Consider the following 27,510-nt stretch of genomic DNA (forward strand, 5'->3'; position numbering starts at 1 on the left):
ATCTTAAAAAAACATCTAATAATAAACAGATAATGAGTGGCTAAAGGACAAGCATTCAAGCCACCAGCCAATTGCCCCTGAGACTTAGCAATATTAATTTTAGTACATTACTGATTTTGATGACCACATGGGCAAGAATAAATTATTATGCTAACATCAATTGAGGTAAACTGACATCTTGTTGCAATGCAGTCTGGATAAATTGAAGAAAACAAAGGTGGTTGAATGTTTAAGATGGAGCATTAGGTAGCTTCGGGCTGAAACAGGGGAAATGAATGCAATAGAAGGTGAAATAATATAGGTAATGCAGCAGAAGATCATGTAGGTGAAAAGACAAGATCTACTATAAATCTCTGGTAACACAGGAGATATTTACTTTGTTTGATAAAACAAGAAAATATAAAAACAAAACAGATGAAAGAGAATACAGACTTCTAAAACACAAGACTGGCAAAGTGCAAAATGGGCAAGCAGCAATGGCTAGAGGGAAAGTGCATGGCTATTGAAGGGCCACCAGTGGACAAAATTGTCTGATACATCATTTTTCGATAGGGATATTTCATGTTAAGTCAGACTGTAACAAATTGATTTCACTAACAATGTAAATTGTGAAACTTCCTGGCAGATTAAAACTGTGTGCCCGACCGAGACTCAAACTCAGGACCTTTGCCTTTCGCGGGCAAGTGCTCTACCGTCTGAGCTACCCAAGCATGACTCACACCCCATCCTCACAGCTTTACTTTTGCCAGTACCTCGTCTCCTACCTTCCAAACTTAACAGAAGCTCTCCTGCAAACCTGCAGAACTAGCACTCCTGAAAGAAAGGATATTGCAGAGACATTGCTTAGCCACAGCCTGGTGGATGTTTCCAGAATGAGATTTTCACTCTGCAGCAGAGTGTGCGCTGATTTGAAACTTCCTGGCAGATTAAAACTGTGAGCGGGACCAAGTTCCACACTTCAGACAAATCATTTGCCAAGCCTATTCCTTAGACATTTATCTAATTTTCCACATAAGAGTCTCCTCTTTCTGTTGAATGCCTCCTTCACAATGGCAATTCGAGTTTTCACCTCCTGGTGACATCTCAAGTCTTTGGATATTGTGCTTCCAAGATATTTCAATGCACTTACTTAGCTAATGGTAGATTGTCCTATTTTAATATTCGACAGTCTGTGCCTTCTACTGATGATCATACTCTGTTTTTGCTGTGTTTATTTGCATCCCATATTCCACACAAGCTTAATTCAGGTCTTTCAGCATGTTATTCACTGTCTGCTCACTTAATCAGTGAAAATGATTAAGGTTCAATAAATCCTGTACATACACCATTTGTTTTAAATGATGCTAGAGGAGGAAGCCCACTGGTGTAAGATCCAGTGAACTTGTGGCTGTTATCGACTGCAAGAGTTGACCACCTCATCTTTGAGAACTAACTTCTTTGAAAACTGTTGATCTCAGTGTGTTTCGAACTCTGTATTCGAGCGGATGTGTTTGCACTGACATGATCAAAATAAAGTTAATTCATTATAAACGAGCGAATACTTAATGTTGGGTTCGATATTACCATACGTAACATCTCGACCTCCATACTGATGACCCCAATGCTCATGAACACCGCTTACGATGCCAGAAATGTGTACTGGAACATCGCCATGGACAAACAATGCAGCAACCCTTTGTCGGATTTCTACATCCATCAACTTCGCATCGTGCCACATCTAGATGCAGTGTTCAGGATGTGTAATTAGTGTGTAAATTCCCAACTCTTGTGTGAATCGTGCTTTTTGGTAACTTTCGTCACCTTCTCACACATTGACAATGCGATCGAGGTGCACACGTCGTCCGTCGAAACTCACTCAACGCATCGGTAATTTCACTTCCGGACAGTGCAGTGCTCCTTCGCCAATTAATTTGGACAATTTTGACTTGCTTTTGTGTAATGAATTAACTCTGTGCAGTACTTCAACATTGGACAATCATGCCAAACAATGGACTGCAACAAACGGGGACTATGTTGCAAATCCCAGTTCGCACGAACTCTGAACTACAGCTAAATCGCATGTCTGGTTGAATTCACAAACGCCCGTCACGGCTACCACGGCTACGTGTCTTCTGTGCCGCGTGCAAATTCGTTCAACCCGGTTTTTGCACAGCCCGTCTTTCAGAGTTCGAATGTTCGCGGCAACTTTTCTGCCACTTCTCCGCACTTGTCCCTCATTTGCAGCATTCAACTACCAACATTTCTCTCGGACCAACTTCCAATGTGGTTCATGGCCACTGAGTTTATATTCTCCTCTTATGGCATCACCGACGAAAATGAAAAATACCTTGTACTCTTCAGGCACCTACAGGACTATCATTATATAATTATGGACATTATCTGTGACAATTTGAGTGACAAGTACACCAGACCGAAAGCCGCTTTACTTCAGTGCCTGTCACCAACATCACAGGAACAATTTCATCAAGGGCATCCTACCAATCAATGACAATGCACCAATTACACCGACGACAATGCCGCCTGTTTCTCACTGCAACACTGGACGTGCCACGCCTCCCTCTACACAGCACCTGAGCTGCACCAACTCTGCTCGACCGCTACCGACAGCGACGTCACGGCCACCGCCTGCTGGCTCACTGACCTCGACCCAGTCAAAACAAACAGCTGCGTGACATATGATCCCGCCACGGCTACCACACCCGCATCTTGTCAACAACTCACCGACACTACGCATGCTTACCGCCTGGCCGTTCACCATTCGATCATTCCAGCAACTTGTTCATCCACCCCAGAAGACGATTTCAGCCGTATCAATGCTTCATACAGCAGTCAACGTGCTCTCACTCCGTCGTCGCCGAGTACTGAGTTTCACATTCATGATCGCACATACGATCTCTTCTACTCTAACTGTTACGTCAATACTGTGACGCCGACCTTGTCTTGTAAGTCAGGTTACCCTTTGATAGAGACAGATTCCGATTTCAACCCCATCTTACTCAGTGATACACAGCAGACTGCTTCACGACATACATTTTCGCCTGAACAACTGCAACAGCTATGTGAGCAAATTGTGACATACAACTTATTGGTACAAGATCAGTTACACATGCCGCAGCCGACACCGATGGAGCACAACATGCAACGAGATGCTCCTGTCATTGTTCCACCTCCAACTGCTGATGATACTTCACCATTACTACCAGCTACAACTAATACCCTGACGATCACACTACATGGATCTATGTCCCAGATGTCACAACTGTCATCATCACGCCGCCTCAAGTGGAAATTCTATGTTATTGATGTGATACAAGCAACTTATTTATGCCGCTGCCACCTTTCCTTGATAGTTCCAGACACTTTGTTTCTGTACCATGGCATAACCAGCTGCATTCCAGTGCCGCTTGCTTTGCCACCCTCTTCACTACCTCCGCAATGTACGACCAACACACATCTGCCGTTACTGCTTCGACGAGTGAGCATCTTTCCACTCTGACACATGACCATGCAGCAATTTCATGCGAGCGGCTTGCAGCCTTACAACTCTACTGCAGCACCATCAGCGACCGCACACACGCAGCTCCAGTTCCATCGAACTGTGTCACCTCTTCGCCATGGACCAGTAGTTCAACCATCGATTCAACTTCTTCATGTTCACATTATGTCTCTTCGCCTTCCTGCTCTGACCCTGGTTTCGTCAACCACATCCACCTTCCACCACCTCTCGCAGTCACCATGCCTTATGCACAGGGCTCACGGCCATGCCCCTTTGATCACGGCTGTTTCGTACATCAAAACACCGACACTCAACTCCGCTCAGAACATCCTGCCATCTACCGCTGTAACACTCACGTCCATCGATTCTGAGGTGACACTTCTGTCTACATCAAAGTCATCCGCCGCCAAGGTTAGTCATGTGCAGCTTGCTGTTTTCTCCCCTGCTGTGACATTAAGCGCGAGTGTTGCTTATCTCTTACACAGCCTGTTAAGCCACAGCATGCTTGCTCCTTTATGTCATACGGCCAATAAACTGTTACCAGACACGTTGCACTTACCGCAGCACTCACTGGCAAATAATTTGGCAATACAGCGCATTGCATCTTTGACACACTCCGCGCCTTTGATCGGATCAAAACCCCGCTGCGCCGCACGGCCTCGGCATGACGATGTTCTCCCTACCGACACGCCGCCGCCTTCTGCTTCCACTGTGCCATCAGTGGCATGGCACGGTCAACCTGTGGACACCTTCCGCACCTCCTTCCTTCCACTGGTCACGCCTACCAAGTCATCGAGAAACGGTCCGATCGTGCCTCGCACCAGTGCCTGCTACGACACGATTGGTCACACACACCTGCGCCATCAGCTGGCCGAGTGCACACACGCCTCTCACCATCCTTACAATGCTCCCCACTATGAGTGGGGGCTCTGTGGTGGTTATCAACTGCAAGAGTCGACCGCCTCATCTTTGAGAACTAACTTCTTTGAAAACTGTTGATCTCAGTGTGTTCTGAACTCTGTATTCGAGCGGATGTGTTTATACCAGCATGATCAAAATAAAGTTAATTCATTATAAATGAGCGAATACTTAATGTTGGGTTCGATATTAGCGTACGTAACATCTCTACCCCCATAAACTAAATGCCATGGGACTAGTTCCATCCTCCTATCCATAGTGTGATGATGGTTTTGGATTATCACCACCAAGTGTGCTGGAGCCACATCATTTTGCTTCCACACTCAACAGTTGTACCTTTTACATCACTGCAAGGAGTTTACCATTGAGGAACCCAAGGCAGCATATTCTCATTTGGTTATCAGATACTCATAATTTGGAGTAGCTGCATTAGTAAATGACCTAGCTAATGGAACACTGTGATCCATGCTTCTTAGTAAAACACCACAATATCCTCATTCTAATCCAGCCCATTTCCCTAGTCTATGACAATACTAATGGCCTTTCTTGTTATTAAACAGGAAAAAATAAAGCAGTCTTTTTAAATTATTATGTAAATCTTCCCTCACAGAAGATAACAGATGATAAAAATGAATTATGACAAACATTTATGACATTTTGCTCTGTAATGATGACAGTAACCAGTCAGACCTCACCAAACTGTCCAGTGGTGTCAGTATTGGCTACTAACCCAGAATACAGAGAAATGTAAAGCTAAACATTTCATTTCATGTAACGCAAAAATACATCTGGCAAAATTAACAATGAAAAATCCATGGAGGTACCAATATTGAGAGAATGATAGCTACTGGCCTTGCTGGCCAAAAGCTCATTCTGTGACAATCTTTTGTTGTCTCTATCTGCACTCAGCATCTCTCCTACATGGTGAGTAGCAACTATCCTTTTCATAACATTGTCAAAAATTCATCTGGCTTTGACAACATGATTTATGTGCATAAACTTGAATCATAGCCTTTCACAAACCTGAAAGTGTAATTAAAATTAGCAGCATGTAGAATAATAATCATATAGGCACAGGCATAGTGAAACAAAGGCACTGATTTATTCATAAACTGATTGGAAAGTGAAGCTGACCTATGAAAGAGATTGCTTCTAAAATTTGTTGTACATAGTTAAGATCTCCTAGTAGTAAGTTAGTTAGATGTTCCATGGATCACTAGTACCATCTACATTATCTGAACATGCATATAACAGATTACTGAACAGGGAAATGGCTTAAATTCAATAAAATGAACATATTAGTCTGAAATAGGATGGACTGCTACTGACCACAGAGGTTGTGTTGAGAGTGGCAGACAGGTACATTCAGAAGTACTGTTGAACATTATTAAGTTACTGGACTAGCTGGTAGTTTAATAATATCCTATTTTATACTTCTGAATGTTCCTGTCTATAATATCAATACCTCCACTATGTGGTGAGTAGTAATTACTCAAACACATACTGTTATTACAGCTGAGATTTTCCATTGTTTGAACTTTTTAGTCTTTGTCATCACACACATTATGAGATACGTATAAAATTTACAATAAAATAAACATGTTTGTTTGCCAGTGTTTAACTATTCACATATGGAACAGAAGTTACCCATGACAAATCAATACAATTCATGTTTAAATCTTACTGTCAGTACTTTTCTGTTATTCAGTAAATTATCCACAATTTTTGTGTCTGCATACTGAACAACTATTTGAGGCACTAATGGCTATGGTAACCAGTAATGAAGGACATTTTGCTCCTGGTGTTTTAGCTTTAGTGATGGCACAGCCCACAGCTACCAAGATTTTCACTGTATCACAAGCAGTCTTTTTTGTAGGAAAACTACAACTTCCCAGTTTCCTACCTTTAAACTGAAGCCTGCCAATTTCATTAATTTTACCTGAGCCACACTTTTTTCACTTCACCTTTGCAACATATATTTATAGTTAGGTATTTGTACAACATGACTAATTACAGGAGCAAACCAATCATTTAGCCAAAACCAGTACCACTTACATTTCACACAGACCAAAATTCTAAATTCCTTTACACTAACCTGGCTGTGAACTTCTGTGTTATGCTGATATTTTATTGAGCTCTATCTCAATTACAATCATTTCTGACTTGACATACTTATGTGTGTAGCTCACACAAAGTTTACTATCCCTACTTCTCTTTACAAATGTACTGTACTCTAACTTACTATTTAATCACAGAAGGGTGCAATTGTGTGCAGTTGTATGTGTGCAAAATCAGACCAGCAGGTCAAAAGCTAGTAAAGTGTCTGTGCTGTTGCACATGCCTATGTATCACACATCAACAAGCTACTGATGAGTAATATCTTTTATTAGTTTTGTTTCCTTGCTGGAACTGCCATTATTGTAGTAACATTTCAATTTCTTCTTCAGGATATGATCTACAAATCACAATATATGAGTGAAAAAGCAATGTCTATTGACAAATAACAGCCAAGTGAATTTTAATGTGTATCTCTTCAAAAATTATTATTATTGTCCATGTCACAAAAATATTATTTTCAGTAGTTTGGATGAATTCTTCTAGGTACTTAATGAGCAAGGAAATGAAGCATTAGAAATCTAGTGTGATTGTGTGTAAGTTTAATGTTACAGTCATATGGCTTAGTTCTGCAGGGTGGAACCTTTATAGTGGAAGTAACGTACCATGGTAGCAGAAAAGAAACAGTAAAGAGTAGAATGAAAGGTAATACTTATCAATTGAAGCATTATTGGAGAATACATGATTACTTTTCTGAATTTCAGTAATATTTACAAAATGGGAACACTCATTGAAGTGACAAGACACATTCAATGTTTTTTAAAAGACCATACATAACATGAACCAATGACTTTGCCTTTATGTATTGGCTTGCTTGTCTCACAGTTACAAATAGCCATACTGTAGGTGCAGTTACATCAGTGGGATATATGTGGAGAGGCCAGCAGATAAATGGTTTCTGAACAAAAGAAGTAGCAGGAGAAATAGTCAGTCTGGCTGGCTGACTGACTGAGCTGGCTTTGTAATAGTAAGCAATATGGCATCACTACACTGATACAATGTATAGCTGAAAGCAAGAGAAATTACAGATGTTTTATATCCTGATGAAATGCAGCTCTACTGTATGATATTGAGAGCTGCATAAAACTTGTCTTTGGACTGAAGACCACAACAACACCATATTGGTCCTATAAAATGAAATCACATTGCTGGATCGTGCCATGGGTGGCTATACTTCCAGGAGAAATGGTTTTCAATACTTTTTTTCCTGCCATAGCTCAAAAATCATGCACATAATAATGACTGCTCCACATCTATATGACAATGTATAAAAACTGAGACATACAATTGTTTTAAATATATATAAAACAATAGGTGGAAAAGCATCCAGGAAGGAAAGGAGGAGAAGACAGCAACTATTATGTATACTGTCCTACTCAGAATTGTAGCATTGGTGTAGATATTCACTTTGATGAATCTCGTATGTTATACAATGACCAATGAGTACAAATACAAGGTCCGGCAGAAAAACCTCCCCTTTAAGGAAAGCTAATAAAAACAAAACCAAATAAGGTAGAACAATTTTATTTATACTAAATAAAAGTACATATTATGCCATTTTAGAAAATACTCTTATGGTCTTACTTTTTAAATAAAACATCCCTTAAATGGCTTCCTGCACTGTCGACACACTGATTGAGTCTTTCCCTGAAGTTATTCATTACTCTTTGAGTCATTTCAGGTGGAATAGCTTCAACCTCTTGTGTAATTGCTTCTTTCAGGGCTCGTAAAGATTGTGGATGTTGTTCATAAACTTTTGCTTTTAAATAGCCCCAAAGAAAGAAATCACAGGGCGTTAAGTCCGGCGATCGTGGGGGCCAGCCAATGTCTCCACGCAACGAGTTCACATGTCCAGGAAACATTTCCTTCACCAATGCCAGTGACTGCCGCGCTGTGTGGGCTGTAGCACCATCTTGCTGGAACCACACGTTCTCTATTTCACCAAAAAGCTCCCTTAGTTGCGGTTGGAGAAAGTCGCGGAGCATGGCACAATAGCGTTCACTGTTGACAGTTAAATTCCTGTCATTTTCTTCGAAAAAGTAAGGACCGATCACTCCGGAATTGTAAACAGCACACCATACTGTTACTTTAGGGCTATGAAGTGGTCGTTGATGAAGTTTTTGGGGATTGTGTTCACACCAGTACCTGCAATTTTGGCTGTTCACTGTTCCGGCAAGGTGAAAGTGTGCTTCATCAGAAAAAAATCACAATATCGTTGGGACGAATGTTCCGAAGAAGGTCTTGGCACAAACTTACACGTACACCACAGTCTCGTTCACTCAGTTCCTGCGTAGTTACAATTTTGTAAGGATGCATTTTAAGATCTCGATGCAAGATTCTTCTCACACTTCAATCAGATATCCGTAATGCTGCCGCATGCTTTTTAGCGGATCGTCGAGGAGATTGTTGAACTGAAGCTCTAACTGCATCAACATTTCCGGGGACTGTTTCAGTCCGTGGTCGTCCAGGTGGTTTCCTTTTTAATGCGGAACCTGTCTCACGAAAGTTAGCAACCCAAGAATAAATTGTTTTCTTATCGGGAACAGGGTCCCGTCGTCTGGGCACAAAGCGAACGCGAAAAGCACGTTTAGTATTAATAGGCGATTCGCCATTTTGAATAAAATCTTCCACTACGAAGGCACGATGTTCACCAGACCACGCCATGGCGTACACTGAAAACGGCACGTAGGCAGCTACTTAACGACGCGCCCTCCACCACTCTGCTCCTTCTACTGTCCGCTGCACGTTACTTTGTAATCAGGGAGTTTTTTATGCCGGACCCTGTACAACTTTTATACATTCCATATTTTCCATTTTGTAGGCTTTATAGACCTAATGATGGCTTCTAACAAATTGGCTACCATCATTTGTACCATTTTGCAGCTATTATTGAAATAAATAATAATTTTGTAGTTTCTGTGTCTTTCCAAGACAATATGCCTGCTCCCTTAACAAATGTTGGTGTTACATGGAGGTGTCTGGGTAATTATATAATGACAGATTCAATATAAATACTCTTAGATGACAATGGATTGTACACTGTGAATATAAGAGGGTTGGAACTTATTCACAATCGATTCTAAAGAGTTACATGTTTGCACCTGTTACTGTCTTTCAGAGTAGTCACCAGCATTGTGTAGAACCTATTGCCAGTGATGTGGAAGGCATAGTACACCATTATCAGAGCCTGTTCTGTTGATGGTGCAAATGGAGCAGTCTACTGCCTGTCGAATCTCTGGAACAGTTCTGAAGTGAATGCAATGAAGCGGTTCCTTCATCTTCAGGATTAAATCAAAGTCTCAAGGACTTAAGACAGAGGGGGGGGGGGGGGGGGGGGTATGGTGGATGGTACAGTACTTCCCAGTCCCATCAACATAAGAGAGCAGCCACAGCTTGCGCTGTATGCGCCCATGCATTGTCATGCAAAATTATGGGTGGGTTGTGCAGAAAGTGTTGCCGCTTCTTTTGCAAGGCTGGTCACAGGTGATGCTCCAGAAATGAACAGTAATACTCTGCATTGACGGTCTGTCATGGATGAATGTAATGTGTTAGGATAACACCATCACAGTCACACACGAGAATCACCATAACTTTAGACCTCACCATTTGCACCATCAACAGAACAGGCTCTGCTAACAGTATACTACACTTTCCACATACACAACACTGGTGACTGCTTTGAAGGACAGTAACAGGTGCAAACATGTAACTCTTCTGTATCAGTTGTGAATAAATAGTTGCCATTATTTAAGTTCCAACACATGGAAAGGAGGCTAGAAATTTTAGATAATGTTCACCTTTTAAATTTTGTTGATCTGTGTCAAAAGGATGGATAACAATTTTTTTTATGTGCTAGAGCAGGGGTTGTGTGGCAAGTTTTTGAATGTACAAGAAAACCTATATTATTATGATTTTAGAAAAGGCAAGACTATTATAGAGAAATCTCTGCATAAGACTAGTTTTTTATCAGGAAGCCAACAGGAATGTTGGAAGGAGCAAAAAGTTTTAAGGATGACAACATTTATGTATTCTTTGTCATATTTGTGAACACTGTAGATACTTTTTCTTTTTTTCTTCTTGAAAACAAAAAAATGCAGTTTTCAATGATAGATACTACTACTCTTTTGCACCAAAGAGGGTTTAAGTATGCAAACCAAAAGTTCATAAATTAGTGTAACAAGTCATTTGCTAGATTTGATCTCAATCTCCAAGTTCTTTAAGCACTTGTGGCTCATTGAACCTGGGAGAAACGAAGAATCATCTACTTTCAAAGCTGAAAACAAATTTCTAAAAGAATGAATAATCATCAATTGGTGCTGCCCCTTAGAAGGGCATAATTAATGAAAGTTTTGAATAATTTCCTACATACCTAATGAACTGAAAAATAATCTACACAAACAAAGTTTGTACTCACACATCTCTCCTTCTTGTAAATCTCCAAGAAGCATAGGACAAGATGAATTACAAGGATTCATTGGTGTTAACCGAAATGCTGTAGAACCTCTTAGCTGTGCCAGCATTATAAGCCCAGAATCCAGCTCCACCTAGAAAAATGGTAAGAGAGGGATGTAATCTTTACAAAGCATTCTTTAAAAAGCACTCTTCACACATATGTCAGGAAAAATTAATAACTCTGCCCAGTATAATATTCTGGAGGGTACTTATTTAACAACAAAGGCTGGCCAGAACTTATCTCCAAGAGGTGAAAATTATAAGTACTGCTGATACAGACACATGAAAGTAAAAATAATTATCCTGTTTCAGAAATGTTAGTTCTTTCCTCCTCAGGGAGAGAAAGGTGAAATTGGACTGAATGGGAAAGGACAGAGAGGTGGAGCAGATCACAGAGATCAGAACACCTTTTCCTCAAGGAAGCTTATCATTTGAAAAATTTGTATCAACCCAAGTATTTCAACACAAAGCACAGGTTTAATCACAAAAAATGGCCATAAGTCTTATTAGTGATGACAGGATAAGGTGCAGGTATTGTGTCAAAATCAAACATTTGCTACTCCCTAGGGATAAAACTAAAATCTGAATCCACTGAGATTACTAATGAAAGATGTGAAACAAATACTAACAAAGAGATAGAGGGGCTGGCCAGTACTTACCTCAGCTCAGTACAGCCGATAGATACACAAAAAACAGAACCGAAAATTTACGTTCCTAGCTTTCGGAACAAATGTTCCTTCATCAGGGAGGAGAGATGGGAAAGAAAGGGAAGAAGGGAAAGTGGATTCAGTTACTCATAACCCAGGTCATGAAGCAACAGGGAAAGGAAAACAGGGAGGGTAGCAAGGATGGAGGCATGGTTGTCAGAGGGAAGCCAAAGATATTCTACTGTAAGTACTGTGCCAGCTTCAAACCAAAGAGGATGCATACAGAAGGAAAGAGGTATAGAGTATAAAGATAAACACAACTATGTAGGATGAAAAGATGCGTGAATGGCTAAAGAGGAAAGGGAAAGAGGAGAAGACTGAAGAGTAAATGGGATCGAGGTTGTTTAACGTATGTTCAGTCCAGGGGGATGGCGGGATGAAAGGATGTGTTGGAGTGCAAGTTCCCATCTCCGCAGTTCAGAGGGACTAGTGTTGGGTGGGAGAAGCCAAATGGCACATACGGTGTAGCAGGTTCCTAGGTCCCTAGAATTATGCTGGAGGGCATGCTCCGCTACTGGGTACTGGACATCTCCTAGGCGGACAGTTCGTCTGTGTCCGTTCATGCGCTCAGCCAGTTTAGTTGTCATACCGATGTAAAAGGCTGTGCAGTGCAGGCATGTCAGCTGATAAATGAAATGTGTAGTTTCACATGTGGCCCTGCCTTGAATTGTGTATGTTTTACCAGTAGCGGGGCTGGAGTAGGTGGTTGTGGGGGGATGCATGGGGCAGGTTTTGCAGCGGGGTCGGTTACAGGGGTAGGAACCGCTGGGTAGAGAAGGTAGTCTGGGAATATTGTAGGGTTTAACAAGGATGTTACGGAGGTTAGGGGGGCGACGAAAGGAAACTCTGGGTGGTGTGGGGAGAATTTTGTCAAGGCTCAAATGGCTCTGAGCACTATGGGACTCAACATCTTAGGTCATAAGTCCCCTAGAACTTAGAACTACTTAAACCTAACTAACCTAAGGACATCACACACACCCATGCCCGAGGCAGGATTCGAACCTGCGACCGTAGCAGTCCCGCGGTTCCGGATTGCAGCGCCAGAACCGCTAGACCACCGCGGCCGGCTTTTGTCAAGGGATGATCTCATTTCAGGGGTTGACTTGAGAAAGTCATATCCCTGGCGGAGTAATTTGTTGATGCATTCGAGGCCAGGATAATATTGGGGGACAAGGGGGATGCTTCTGTGTGGTCTGGGGGTAGGAACATTGTTGTTGGACAGGGAGGAATGTATTGCTCGGGAGATCTGTTTGTGGACAAGGTCTGCAGGATAGTTGCGGGAGAGGAAAGCACTAGTCAGGTTATTGGTGTAATTGTTGAGGGATTCATCACTGGAGCAGATACGTTTGCCATGAATACCTAGGCTGTAGGGAAGGGAACGTTTGATGTGGAATGGATGGCAGCTATCAAAGTGAAGGTACTGTTGTTTGTTTGTGGGTTTGATATGGACAGAGGTGTGGATGTGAGCTTCAACAAGATGAAGGTCAACATCCAGGAAGGTGGCTTGGGTTTTGGAGAAGGACCAGGTGAAATTCAGATTCGAAAAGGAGTTGAGGTTATGGAGGAAATTAAGGAGTTTCTTCACCATGAGTCCAGACCACAAAGATGTCATCTATAAACCTATACCAGGCCAGGGGAAGCAGCTGTTGGGTCTTCAGGAAAGCCTCCCCCATGCAGCCCATGAAGAGGTTAGCATAGGATGGAGCCATCCTGGCTCCCATAGCCGTTCCCCTGATTTGTTTGTAGGTCTGGCCTTCGAAAGTGAAGTAATTATGGGTTAGGATGAAGTTGGTAAGTGTGATAAGGAACGAGGTTTTGGAAGATCTTCGGGTGGGCGTTGGGAGAGGTAGTGCTCAAGGGCAGAGAGACCATGGGTATGTGGGATGTTTGTGTAAAGGGATGTAGCATCTATGGTGACAAGAAAGGTTTCAGTTGGGAGAGGAGTGGGAATGGATTTGAGGCATTCTAGGAAGTGGTTTGTGTCTTTGATGTAGGATGGGAGTGTGCGGGTGATAGGTTGGAGGTGTTGGTCTACCAGAGCTGAGATACGTTCTGTTGGGACTTTGAAGCCTGCTACAATGGGACGGCCAGGATGGTTCTCTTTGTGGATTTTGGGTAATAGGTAGAAGATAGGAGTACAGGGCTCAGGTGGAGTGGATAAGTCTATGGAAGCCGTTGTGAGGCCTTGTGAGGGACCTTGGATTTTTAGGATTTTCTGCAGCTCAGTCTGGATGGAGGGAATGGGATCCTGGGTAACAGCTTTGTAGGTTGAGGTGTCAGAGAGTTAACAGTCCTTCTGCCACATACTCCACACGGTCAAGTACCACAGTTGTGGAGCCTTTATCTGCCGGGAGGATGACAATAGAGCGGTCTGTTTTCAGCTCCTTAATGGCACGGGATTCAGCTGGGGTGATGTTGTGGGTTGTCAGGATGTTCTTCAAGAAGGACTGGGAGGCAACACTGGATGTGAGGAGATATATATGAGATTTTCCATTAATCATTTAGATCACCTATATGGTCCACATCCTTCATTGTTTTGTCCCTTTTGTTAGCTATCACTTACATCTGTCATCTAAACACTTTCTCTTCTTCAGTGTTTTATATATACATAAATAAATAGTTTCGTCTCCAACTGTGCTAGTTTCATTTTCCTCCTATTATCTTGTTCCGTTTATAGTCCACTTCTGTTTTTTTATTTATTGATTTATTTATTTAAAATTCCATAGTTTTAACGTTCGTTATTCGCTGTTCTCCAGCCAACAATCACTGCCAACAATCTCTTCCACACTTACAAGTATCATCCATTTCCGTCGATTTCATGTTTCTGGCGATAATTTTATGCCATATGCTATCTTTCTCTGCCACAGGAAAAATTTTTTTTGACATTTCTGCGCCACCCGTGATCTTATTTGTGTCACGCGCGATCTCTTTTGCGGCACGCATGATTTCAGTTTTTGAGCAATGTGTGTTCTTTTCCCCTGATCTGGACATAGTTGCTTGGTCTGGTCATCTTTTTCCGTATTTTTCTTATTTAGTGGTCTTCCTTTGGTATTGAACATTACCAACACAATTTCTTTCTTTCTCGTCCTTCCCTCCATGTTTTATTCCTTCTTATGATTACTACTTTAACTTTAGTTATTTAATTTCCCTACCCACCAGTTACCCACTATGTACCCTAATCCTATACCACATTATTCACATTCATTCACTGTAGCCAAACTGCAATCCCACATACTTTTCCTCTGGTCCTGCTTAACCTTTGGAATTACCCCTAAAGGACTTACCTTAAAAGTTCCCATCTCTGGGTGCAATTCCTCCTTCCACCAGTCTCTCCTGGACTTCCAGAACCTTCAGTCCTTAGCCCTTTCCCAACTTGTCCTGAATCTCTACACTACATGTAACCACCACTCCCAACAGCTCCTATCTCTCTTCAAAGTCCTCCACCTCTCAAACCCTTGCTTGGAGAACACACTCAGGAACATCATCCTAGAAGCCAGCTGCAAACTTGAGTTTCATGCCACACACCACCTGAAAAAACTATCCACAGTGCTAGTGCAACACCTAAGAAGTGGGGTCCCTCTCCCTATCCCTCACAAACACCAACCGCAACAGAACCTTCAACAAACCCCCCCTCATAGCCAACAAACCTAGCCTAGCCACCCTAGTCAATCTCCCCATCCCAGCACATACCCCACACAGACCAAATCTCAATTATAACCACAGTCAAATGCCACATATCACCAGTCCCAATTCAGTTCTAAACCTCTCATCCAGATCCCTCTCTCCTCCAGAGACATCTGCTCTATCAAAAGGCTTAACCTTTAGCCCCACGCCTAAATTAAACCACACTGCCCTGGTTAAAGATCTCTTCTCATTCACCCGGAACCCCAACTGGAAATATCACTTCACCACCCAAACACAGCCCCCAAATACTAGACCCAGTGTTGAACCGTGTCTAGAACAGTTCCGACCGCCTTCTCAAAGGGATCCTCCTCCCCTCCCCCAAAACCATCCCTTGCAGACATTTCAGGAATTCCTCACATCCAGTGTTGCCTCCCAGTCCTTCTTGAAGAACATCCCGACAACCCCCAACATCACCCCAGCTGAATCCCATGCCATTAAGGAGCTGAAAACAGACCACTCTGTTGTCATCCTCTCGGTGGATAAAGGCTCCTCAACTGTGGTACTTGACTGTGTGGAGTATGTGGCAGAAGGACTACGTCAACTCTCCGACACCTCAACCTACAAAGCTGTTACCCAGGATCCCATTCCCTCCTTCCAGACTGAGCTGCAGAAAATCCTAAAAATCCAAGGTCCCTCACAAGGCCTCACAACGGCTTCCATAGACTTACTCACTCCACCTAAGCCCCGTACTCCTACCGTCTACCTATTACGCAAAATCCACAAAGAGAACCATCCTGGCCGTCCCATTGTAGCAGGCTTCAAAGCCCCAACAGAACGTATCTCAGCTCTGGTAGACCAACACCTCCAACCTATCACCCACACACTCCCATCCTACATCAAAGACACAAACCACTTCCTAGAACGCCTCAAATCCATTCCCACTCCTCTCCCACCTGAAACCTTTCTTGTCACCATAGATGCTACATCCCTTTACACAAACATCCCACATACCCATGGTCTCTCTGCCCTTGAGCACTACCTCACCCAACGCCCACCCAAAGATCTTCCAAAAACATCGTTCCTTATCATACTTACCAACTTCATCCTAACCCATAATTACTTCACGTTTGAAGGCCAGACCTACAAACAAATCAGGGGAACGGCCATGGGAACCAGGATGGCTCCGTCCTATGCTAACCACTTCATTGGCCGCATGGAGGCGGCTTTCCTGAAGACCCAACAGCTGCTTCCACTGGCCTGGTATAGGTTTATAGATGACATCTTTGTGGTCTGGACTCATGGTGAAGAAACACTCCTTAATTTCCTCCATAACCTCAACTCCTTTTCGAATCTGAATTTCACCTGGTCCTTCTCCAAAACCCAAGCCACCTTCCTGGATGTTGACCTTCATCTTGTTGAAGCTCACATCCACACCTCTGTCCATATCAAACCCACAAACAAACAGTACCTTCACTTTGATAGCTACCATCCATTCCACATCAAACGATCCCTTCCGTACAGCCTAGGTATTTGTGGCAAATGTATCTGCTCCAGTGATGAATCCCTCAACAATTACACCAATAACCTGACTAGTGCTTTCCTCTCCCGCAACTATCCTGCAGACCTTGTCCACAAACAGATCTCCCGAGCAATACATTCCTCCCTGTCCAACAACAATGTTCCTACCCCCAGACCACACAGAAGCATCCCCCTTGTCCCCCAATATTATCCTGGCCTCGAATGCATCAACAAATTACTCTGCCAGGGATATGACTTTCTCAAGTCAACCCCTGAAATGAGATCATCCCTTGACAAAATTCTCCCCACAACACCCAGAGTTTCCTTTCGTCGCCCCCCTAACCTCCGTAACATCCTTGTTAAACCCTACAATATTCCCAGACTACCTTCTCTACCCAGCGGTTCCTACCCCTGTAACCGACCCCGCTGCAAAACCTGCCCCATGCATCCCCCCACAACCACCTACTCCAGCCCCGCTACTGGTAAAACATACACAATTCAAGGCAGGGCCACATGTGAAACTACACATTTCATTTATCAGCTGACATGCCTGCACTGCACAGCCTTTTACATCGGTATGACAACTAAACTGGCTGAGCGCATGAACGGACACAGACGAACTGTCCGCCTAGGAGATGTCCAGTACCCAGTAACGGAGCATGCCCTCCAGCATAATTCTAGGGACCTAGGAACCTGCTACACCGTATGTGCCATTTGGCTTCTCCCACCCAACACCAGTCCCTCTGAACTGCGGAGATGGGAACTTGCACTCCAACACATCCTTTCATCCCGCCATCCCCCTGGACTGAACCTACGTTAAACAACCTCGATCCCATTTACTCTTCAGTCTTCTCCTCTTTCCCTTTCCTCTTTAGCCATTCACACATCTTTTCATCCTACATAGTTGTGTTTATTTTTATACTCTATACCTCTTTCCTTCTGTATGCATCCTCTTTGGTTTGAAGCTGGCACAGTACTTACAGTAGAATATCTTTGGCTTCCCTCTGACAACCATGCCTCCATCCTTGCTACCCTCCCTGTTTTCCTTTCCCTGTTGCTTCTTGACCTGGGTTATGAGTAACTGCATCCACTTTCCCTTCTTCCCTTTCTTTCCCCTCTCTCCTCCCTGATGAAGGAACATTTGTTCCGAAAGCTAGGAACGTAAATTTTCGGTTCTGTTTTTTGTGTATCTATCGGCTGTACTGAGCTGAGGTAAGTACTGGCCAGCCCCTCTATCTCTTTGTTAGTATTTGTTTCACATTACTGATGAAAGATCATACTATGTATGGTATTTCACCACTGCAAGTTGGGAAACCAGTGTGTGCAAGAAGAAAATGAAAGATTTTGGCCAAGATGACTTGTGGAAGTCTAATAACTTGATAGAAAATTCAAGAATGTATTAATAACATGCTCCAAACCTGGAAAGAGGAATTCTGAAAAATCGTCAAGCATATTTGGACCATAGACAATCTTTAGGCTGCATGCACAGTGGCACCATCAATGGGTGCCAGAGGTTACCCAATAACATCAGCTGACAGTTTGGTCAGAGGGAGACCAATTTCCCTTGTCAGTTTTTGTGGGACCATGGAAGTTAGATTAGAATCGATTCTATCACGTAGATTAGATGTTAACCCCTTTGGTGGGGATGGCTGCTATAACATCTCTGTGTTTGGAAATGAGTGCAGCACTGTGGCATTTCCTATTAAAAATATACCAAAGTCATGTGAATGAGGCTACCTGTCTTGGAAACAAATTCAGCAAATTCACTCAGTCTCTGGAATAACCAGAAAAATTTTATGAATATATGAGATGAAGAGAGGAATGGTCCATTACACACTCAAGGTGATTCATGGTGACACTGAACAGCAGGATTATAAACACTTTAAACAACTTCAAACAAATTCAGCAAAACAGCATATGTTAATTAACCTTCAATGACTATCATTAATGATACACATGTGAGGCAAACATTAATTCTAGTTTAAGTATCTCTGAACATCTAAGTCACCGAAAAATGGAAACATGTACCACATTTGGAAACATGTACCACATTTGGAAACATCTCATTTAGCAGGATTACCATCTTATTGGCATAAAACACCAATATGCAGTAACAATAGTTTGTAGGTAGCCAATACCCATGTGTCACAACCCTTAAAAGATCCACTGCAGTAACTTGAAGCATAAGATATGGCACTCTTTTCACTTGGACAAATTATGTTTTGGATTATGATATTTTTCATCTTCAGGACGTTGCAAATTGATTTCTTGAACAAAACTTATCAGTTTCCAACTCTCTGCATTTCATGTGCGAGAAGAAAAACTAATTTGAATTTCACTAACTGTCATCTGAAGTCTGTATGTTCAGCTGACAAGATCAGCTGCATTGTGAGTACCTGGATAGTGACTTATGAATTTGGAAAGATCAGCTGATGTCCATCATCAGTAGAATCCACTGATGTCAGTGCCACTGAGACCGCAGCCCTACAGCCAGAAAAAATAATTTCACCTGATAATAGATTCATGAGATTCAAGGCAGTGACCTGGCTGGATGACACATTAGAGGAGGAGGAGGAGGAGGAGGAGGAGGAGGAGGAGGAGATTAGTGTTTAACGTCCCGTCGACAACGAGGTCATTAGAGACGGAGCACAAGCTCGGGTGAGGGAAGGATGGGGAAGGAAATCGGCCATGCCCTTTCAAAGGAACCATCCCGGCATTTGCCTGAAGCGATTTAGGGAAATCACGGAAAACCTAAATCAGGATGGCCGGAGACGGGATTGAACCGTCGTCCTCCCGAATGCGAGTCCAGTGTGCTAACCACTGCGCCACCTCGCTCGGTGATGACACATTAGAACAACACAGTTTATCACAAGGTGAAAATGTGAAAACATTCACTAGCTGCACAAATGGGAGAACTACATGACAGGGCAGGGCAGAATAAATAAGAATCCATGTGCTGGTTCATAAGCACCTTTCCTCACCAACTTTGAAGAAAATTCTGATGTATGTTTGCTTTTGTGTCAACAGTTAACCCAAACTCAAGTTTTCAGTGATGTTGATCAGGTCTTTTTTCCTGCAGTATTCAGTTAAGAACTTTCAATGGAATTTAGTTTCACATGGTCTCTACTCTTTATGATGAGTTTTCTGGGCATGTTGCCATGTCACATTGCAAAATAAGCACCACTGAATAAAAAGTACATTTCTGCCACAATCACAGTGGCCCTTCCTCCGAATCTACTGGTGAACATTTTTATTCGTGGTTCTTTTATATTTCATCATGAGAGGAAGGCCACTGCAACCATGGACAAACCATTACTGTTCTGGTTCACAGCTATTTTATAATATGACATGGCACCGTATCCAGTAAGCTATTATGGATGCAAAAACCTATGCATTTACAAAATAGCTTAATATTCACAAATTTCTTCCACATGAAACAAATAGTACATGTATTACTGAAATTCTGATTATTTTCTGAAAAAATGTAATTTACATAAGAAAAAGAGATTCCTCACACCAACACAGCATAACACATCACCAGATGGCTCTAAAAAACCAGACTAGTACTGCATAAATTTTCTGAAAAATAGTGAAGCGTTCGGATAAAAACTGAAATAGGCATTTTTTAAAATTATGAAGCATCCGCGCAAAGTTTCACCCAAATTTACAGCCCACAATTGCTGTTCTCCTCTTGTAAGAGTGTTTGAGTAAAAGAAGAAACTACAGTCTAACAAAATGCTCTGAATCATTTATTCAGATCTTTCGAGGTTAGGCTTCCTTTGCAAATCTGAGTGGGAGGGGAGCAAGACAACCCATATCATAGAATAAGCATGAATAAAATTGTAATAATACATCAAGCATTTCGTTCTATAACCTGAAAAATAAACAAACAAACATTTTCATGTAGCCTGATACAAACCTTTTGACATAGCTCCACTTTAATGGCTTACGTGTTTATTGCTTTCATATTCAAGCAGCTTTTCAGTTGGCCATACAAGGCTGAGTGGATCCCCTCCCAGAGGAAAAAATATGTGGTCTCCAGAAATCAAACCCAGGACCTCAGAATTACCTGTCAGCTTTTCTGAATTGCACAGGTGGGAAATCTCCCTGCAATATGTCCTACAGTCCTATAACCCCTCCTGGCCTCAAACTTCAGTAGTAATTTTTCTCATCCATTGAACTCCTCTGTTCCCATTCCAGCACTACAAAGCCCTCATTGCACCAATGCATCCAGTCTCTTTACTTCTCTCCTTTTCCACTAACCCCCCGCCCCTACCTCCTCCTGCCCACCATCTAACATCACGACTGCACCTAGCTGCCCTACCCTCTCTCCTCCTCATCCTAATGCACTCCCCAGCAGAAATTCGCTGCCCCCCCCCCCCCATACCCTGCTATACCCCCCACCTCCCGACCCCAACCTGCTCCTCATCCCTACCCAGCTGCCACTCCTATCATGCACTAGCACTACAGCTGTTGCTGACAGTGTGGCTTCAGCAACCAGGTGTGTGTGTGTGTGTGTGTGTGTGTGTGTGTGTGTGTGTGTGTGTGTGTGTGATGGTCAAAAGCTGAAATTATGATAGTCTTTTTGTTGTGCCTATCTGCAACTCAGCATCTCTGGTATATGGTGAGTAACAGATTTCCTTTTCATAATATTGTTACATCCCATCCTGGATTTTCCATTGTTTGATTTTTCTCTGACAGCTTCTCTTTGATCCCAACTTAGTGCTGTTTCCCTTTGTTACTATTTTCTGATGCACTACTATACTCAATGTCAGTCACCCTTTCCCTTCTTTCCTGCATTTCTCTTGGTGCCTTACAAACCACGCTGTGCATTCTACTTACAAGCCACACTTTATCAACCACCTCAGCCATGCACAGCAGATTGCTACAAGCCCATGCTGATTGTTGGTGCAGCATCTTATGTCCCACATTACCCCCACTGTTATCATTAATCCTATACCTTCAAACTGATCATTCTCCTTGCGTCACTCTACCATATTTTTGTGTGTTATTTCCTTCACCTTTCTAGTGCCAAATGATATTGTATCTCATCGTACGAACCCCTCTCCAACCACCACTCTTTCTCTGTTCTATCCCAGTGCACCTCATCCAGTCACATCTGCCATCCACTTTCTTCACACCTATCCTACCTTATTTATATCTTTTCTTTGGTCTCATTGTGACTTCACACTAATTTCAGTAAGTATTTGCCTTTTGCAATCATCGACTCCCTTAGATTTCATCCTGTTTCTCCCTTTATCATCTGTTTCTTCTTCTCATGGATTTTACCAGATATTTGGGTGTATTTTTTTGAATTATTTGGGATGTAATTCTATGATATTTCTGCAGTCTTCCGCATTTTTTCCACCATCAGGGATCCTTGCTCCTACAATCTGCATCAATACAGAAAAGTTTCCTTTCTTGGCTCATGGAATCCCCACAAATGACCTTACCATCAAACTACCTATCTCCATACGACTGGCGGAAAATCTGTTGAACCGTGACAGCAACTACCAGCTGGACAGTGCATGGAATCCCATCATCTCCACGATTTGCTCAAATCGAAGACGACAGAGTGCGTCGACGGCCGTGGCAAACAGCAACGCAGAGGGTGACTGAGTTCCGCTATTCCACCAGCGAGGGCACTGCCGGCGGGCAGTGTTGGTTCAACTATCAAGTTTTCGACACATGCGCAGAATAGTTACAGTATGCTATATATTGCGGAGGGGAGAACTTTATCGCCAGTCTGCGACGGCTCACCTGAAGATGACTGGCAGGTGCCCAGTTGAAATATCGTGCGAAGTATTGAACGACGACCGGCTGCAAGCCCGAAATTTGTTTGAACATACCTATCTCCAGCTCTCACCCCTCCTTCCACAATTACCTTCATCTGTTCAGAACCCACCAGTCCTTAGCTCTCACCAACACAATCCTGCAAAACCATATCAACCAAGCCCACACCTCCTCGCAATATGTTCTCTCCATGTGTAAAATTCTCCTATGCAATCTCAAATCCCTGGAAACCATAATGCACATTGAAACTCTTGCCCTCCAGTAACCAGAGCAACATGCCCAATGCCACCTCAAAAAACTCTCCACCCTGCTCACTTCCTTTGGAGTCCCACTGTCCACCACGTCTACAACACCTACAAACCTCCCCCATATCCCCTCATAGCCTCGCAGACCTACTACATTTATCCCACCCTCCAAAACTCCCTCCCACCACTACACAGAATCCAGAACCTAAACAGACCTGAAACAGTGTCGTGAACCTTTCCTCCAAAAGCCTTAGCCCCCACAGAAATATGAGTCCTATCCAAAGGCCTCACCTTTTGGCCCTCCCCAAATTCAATCATGCAGGACTTGTTAAAGACCTTCTCTCCTTCTCCCGGTCCCTACAGTGGGAACACATTTTTTCCACTAAGTCTATCAATCAGACTCAACCAAAGATCAATGTTGAGCTCTGTCTGACTCAGTTCACTCCTCCATCCAACTGTAATCCACCCCCACTTCCCCCAAATCAGCCCTGTTAACTTTCCAGAATTTCTCAACCTCTAACCTTGCTTCACCATCAATCCCCAAATCCCTCAGAATGCAAACTAACCTTAAATCAGCAGAAAGAACTGCAGTTCACCATCTAAAAACTGATCCTGACCTTATGACCACTGTTGTTTTGAACTGCAAGGATTATGTGGCAAAAGGACTCTGCTAGCTGTCAGATACATCCACCTACAAACCTTGCCACAGTGACCCTATTCCAGAAATCCAGCAGGATCTCCAGTCTCTCCTCAAATTCTTAGGCCCATCCCAGAACGTCCAGAGTCCATCTATCAGCTCACCCCTACCACTCCCTGCACTCCTATCTTCTACAGGCTTCCTAAAGTCCATGAACCCAACCACCCCTGATGCCCCATTGTGGCCTGTTACTGTGCCCTCACAGAGGGTTTCTGCTCTCTTAGACCAACACCTTCAACCTATTACCCCGAACCTACCCTCCTATATAAAAGATACCAACCAGTTCCTCCACCAACTCTTCACAGTTCCTATTTCTTTACTACACAATGCCCTGCTCATCACTATTAATGCCACCTTCCTTTACACTAAGATTCCTAATGCCCATGACTTTACCACTGTTGAACACTACCTTTCCCAACACCCAATGGATTCCAAACCAACAACCTTCTTCATAGTCACCATGACCAAATATATCCCACCCACAATTTCTTCTCCTTTGAAGGCATTACCTAGAAACAAATCCAGGGTACAGTTATGGGCACCCACATGGCACCATCCTATGTCAACCTATTCATGGGACATCTAGAGGAATCCTTCCTAAACTCCCAGAATCCAAACCCCTCACCTGGTTCAGATTCATTGATGACATCTTTGTCCTCTGGATTAAGGGTGAGGACACATTATCCACATTCCAGCAGAACCTCAACAGCTTCTCCCCCATTTGCTTCACCTGGTCCAGCTCAATCCAACAAACCACCTTCCCAGATGTTGACCTCCACCTCAACGATAGCTACATCAGTACCTCTGTCCATATCATGCATACTACCCACCAGGAACACCTCCAATTCAGCAGCTGCCATCTGTTCGATACCAAGAAGTCCCTTCCACACAGCCTAGCTACCTGTGGTTGTTGCGTCTGCAGTGACGAGCGGTTCCTCTTGAAATATACAGAAGGTCTCACTGAGACCTTCGCAGACTGTAATTATCCTCCCAACATTGTACAAAAACAAATCTCCTGAGCCTTGTTTCCAAGGTTTTACACAACCTCCCAAAGTGTCACCATCCAGCCACAGAGGAGGCTGTGTGTGTGCATGTGTGCACGTGCGTGAGTGTGCGAGCGTGCATGCATGTCAACTATTTTCGAAAAAGGCCTTGATGGCCTAAAGCTTATATTGTTATAGACTTTTTGTTGTGCCTATCTGGGACTCAGCATTTCTACTATACAGCTAGTAGCAACTTTCCTTTTCATAACTTTGTTGCAGACCATATGTTCTGCTTCACATGAGAATAGATCTCTCAATACAATAGCAGAGAGAAAATCTTTCCACTTTCTGTGCCATTTCCATTAGTTGAACAGTATACTTCTGCTGCTTCCAAATTACATTACTTTCTACTTTTTAGAGCTGCAAAACGTTTTACTCTGGTTTTCAAGCTCTTTTTTTACTGTTCTTGTAGTTTACTCAGTGTAATATTGTAAGATAACTTGGAAACTGACGTAATTGGAGAAGTGGAAATAGCTTATAAAAAAAAAAAGTTAATATTCTGCTGGCTGCTAACAGAGCTGGTGTATGAAAACAGATACCACAGTACAACTGTTTTAGGGTGGAGGAAGGAACATACTCAATTAATTCATTGGATAAGGAACTTGCAAATGGAACTACACAGTCACATAGACAAAAGATATAAGAAGACATCTCAAATAGTGAAAGACAACAGGAAAACTTCAACATCAGTGTCTTGGAAAACTTTCATTAGATATAAATAAGGGGAGAAATGAGAAGAATGATGGAGTATAAATTAAATGAGATATTGTATGGCGACTAGAAGCAAAAGTAACTATTACCCAGCAAAACAAACTGCACAGGGTGGCAGCACCATCACATTTATGGCTGAGAAACAGAGAGAGAACGTAGTAATAGTGTGTACACACACACACACACACACACACACACAAAAGACTGCTATCTCCAGCAGCTTCGGCATTCTGGTCTGAGCTGTCAGAGGTGGCTTGGTGCCTGTCTGCAACTCAGCAAAGCTGCTTAAATATAAAAGCAGTGAAACTGATGTGCAACTCTTCAAAGTAGCATTTCAGCCAAGTGATAGCATCAGGCTAGATGACAATATTTATTTATTTACTTATTTCTCAGGTTAGAGAACAAGATGCTTCATACACTCCTGGAAATTGAAATAAGAACACCGTGAATTCATTGTCCCAGGAAGGGGAAACTTTATTGACACATTCCTGGGGTCAGATACATCACATGATCACACTGACAGAACCACAGGCACATAGACACAGGCAACAGAGCATGCACAATGTCGGCACTAGTACAGTGTATATCCACCTTTCGCAGCAATGCAGGCTGCTATTCTCCCATGGAGACGATCGTAGAGATGCTGGATGTAGTCCTGTGGAACGGCTTGCCATGCCATTTCCACCTAGTGCCTCAGTTGGACCAGCGTTCATGCCGGACGTGCAGACCGCGTGAGACGACGCTTCATCCAGTCCCAAACATGCTCAATGGGGGACAGATCCGGAGATCTTGCTGGCCAGGGTAGTTGACTTACACCTTCTAGAGCACGTTGGGTGGCACGGGATACATGCGGACGTGCATTGTCCTGTTGGAACAGCAAGTTCCCTTGCCGGTCTAGGAATGGTAGAACGATGGGTTCGATGACGGTTTGGATGTACCGTGCACTATTCAGTGTCCCCTCGACGATCACCAGTGGTGTACGGCCAGTGTAGGAGATCGCTCCCCACACCATGGTGCCGGGTGTTGGCCCTGTGTGCCTCGGTCGTATGCAGTCCTGATTGTGGCGCTCACCTGCACGGCGCCAAACACGCATACGACCATCATTGGCACCAAGGCAGAAGCGACTCTCATCGCTGAAGACGACACGTCTCCATTCGTCCCTCCATTCACGCCTGTCGCGACACCACTGGAGGCGGGCTGCACGATGTTGGGGCATGAGCAGAAGACGGCCTAATGGTGTGGGGGACCATAGCCCAGCTTCATGGAGACGGTTGCGAATGGTCCTCGCCGATACCCCAGGAGCAACAGTGTCCCTAATTTGCTGGGAAGTGGCGGTGCGGTCCCCTACGGCACTGCGTAGGATCCTACGCTCTTGGCGTGCATCCGTGCGTCGCTGAGGTTCGGTCCCAGGTCGACGGGCACGTGCACCTTCCGCCGACCATTGGCAACAGCATCGATGTACTGTGGAGACCTCACGCCCCACGTGTTGAGCAATTTGGCGGTACGTCCACCCGGCCTCCCGCATGCCCACTATACGCCCTCGCTCAAAGTCCGTCAACTGCACATACGGTTCACGTCCATGCTGTCGCGGCATGCTACCAGTGTTGAAGACTGCGATGGAGCTCCGTATGCCACGGCAAACTGGCTGACACTGACGGCGGCGGTGCACAAATGCTGCGCAGCTAGCGCCATTCGACGGCCAACACCGCGGTTCCTGGTGTGTCCGCTGTGCTGTGCGTGTGATCATTGCTTGTACAGCCCTCTCGCAGTGTCCGGATCAAGTATGGTGGGTCTGACACACCGGTGTCAATGTGTTCTTTTTTCCATTTCCAGGAGTGTATATTATGACAATGAATCTTATTCTTTGCAAGATTATAGAAGTAAGTAATTATATGAATATATAAGTAGTACAAGTCTAAATGGTATGGCAGCAGGAGGAGGAATCATTTTCTTGCAAAACATTGTAACTGGAAATATTTTTCTGGTCATTTTTCCTGATAGTTGAAAGTTTTCCTGTTCCAATCGCAGAGGAAAAGAAGAGACGTGAAACAAAATTCTGCATTCACAACAATGAAACACTGCTTGGTGGTATTTCACACTACTCTTGTCGGACTGTTACTTAGGAATACTTATTCTCAGTGTAGTGTGTACGACTTCATGTATCATGTAAATAAACCACTGGCTGCTTTAA

The 27,510-nt window shown here is 43.4% G+C and overlaps 1 protein-coding gene across 1 annotated transcript in view; it reads right to left on the reverse strand.

Annotated features, from left to right (window-relative positions):
* LOC126203295 (uncharacterized) overlaps positions 1 to 27,510 on the reverse strand; it is a 92,946-nt gene that overhangs the window by 1,346 nt on the left and 64,090 nt on the right. Inside the window, exon 6 of the mRNA XM_049937555.1 lies at positions 10,944 to 11,073. Within this exon, the coding sequence (XP_049793512.1) occupies positions 10,944 to 11,073 (130 nt within the window). The remainder of the gene's footprint in view (positions 1 to 10,943; positions 11,074 to 27,510) is intronic.

The sequence above is a fragment of the Schistocerca nitens genome, chromosome 9, assembly GCF_023898315.1.
Source record: "Schistocerca nitens isolate TAMUIC-IGC-003100 chromosome 9, iqSchNite1.1, whole genome shotgun sequence".
Taxonomy (NCBI): domain Eukaryota; kingdom Metazoa; phylum Arthropoda; class Insecta; order Orthoptera; family Acrididae; genus Schistocerca; species Schistocerca nitens.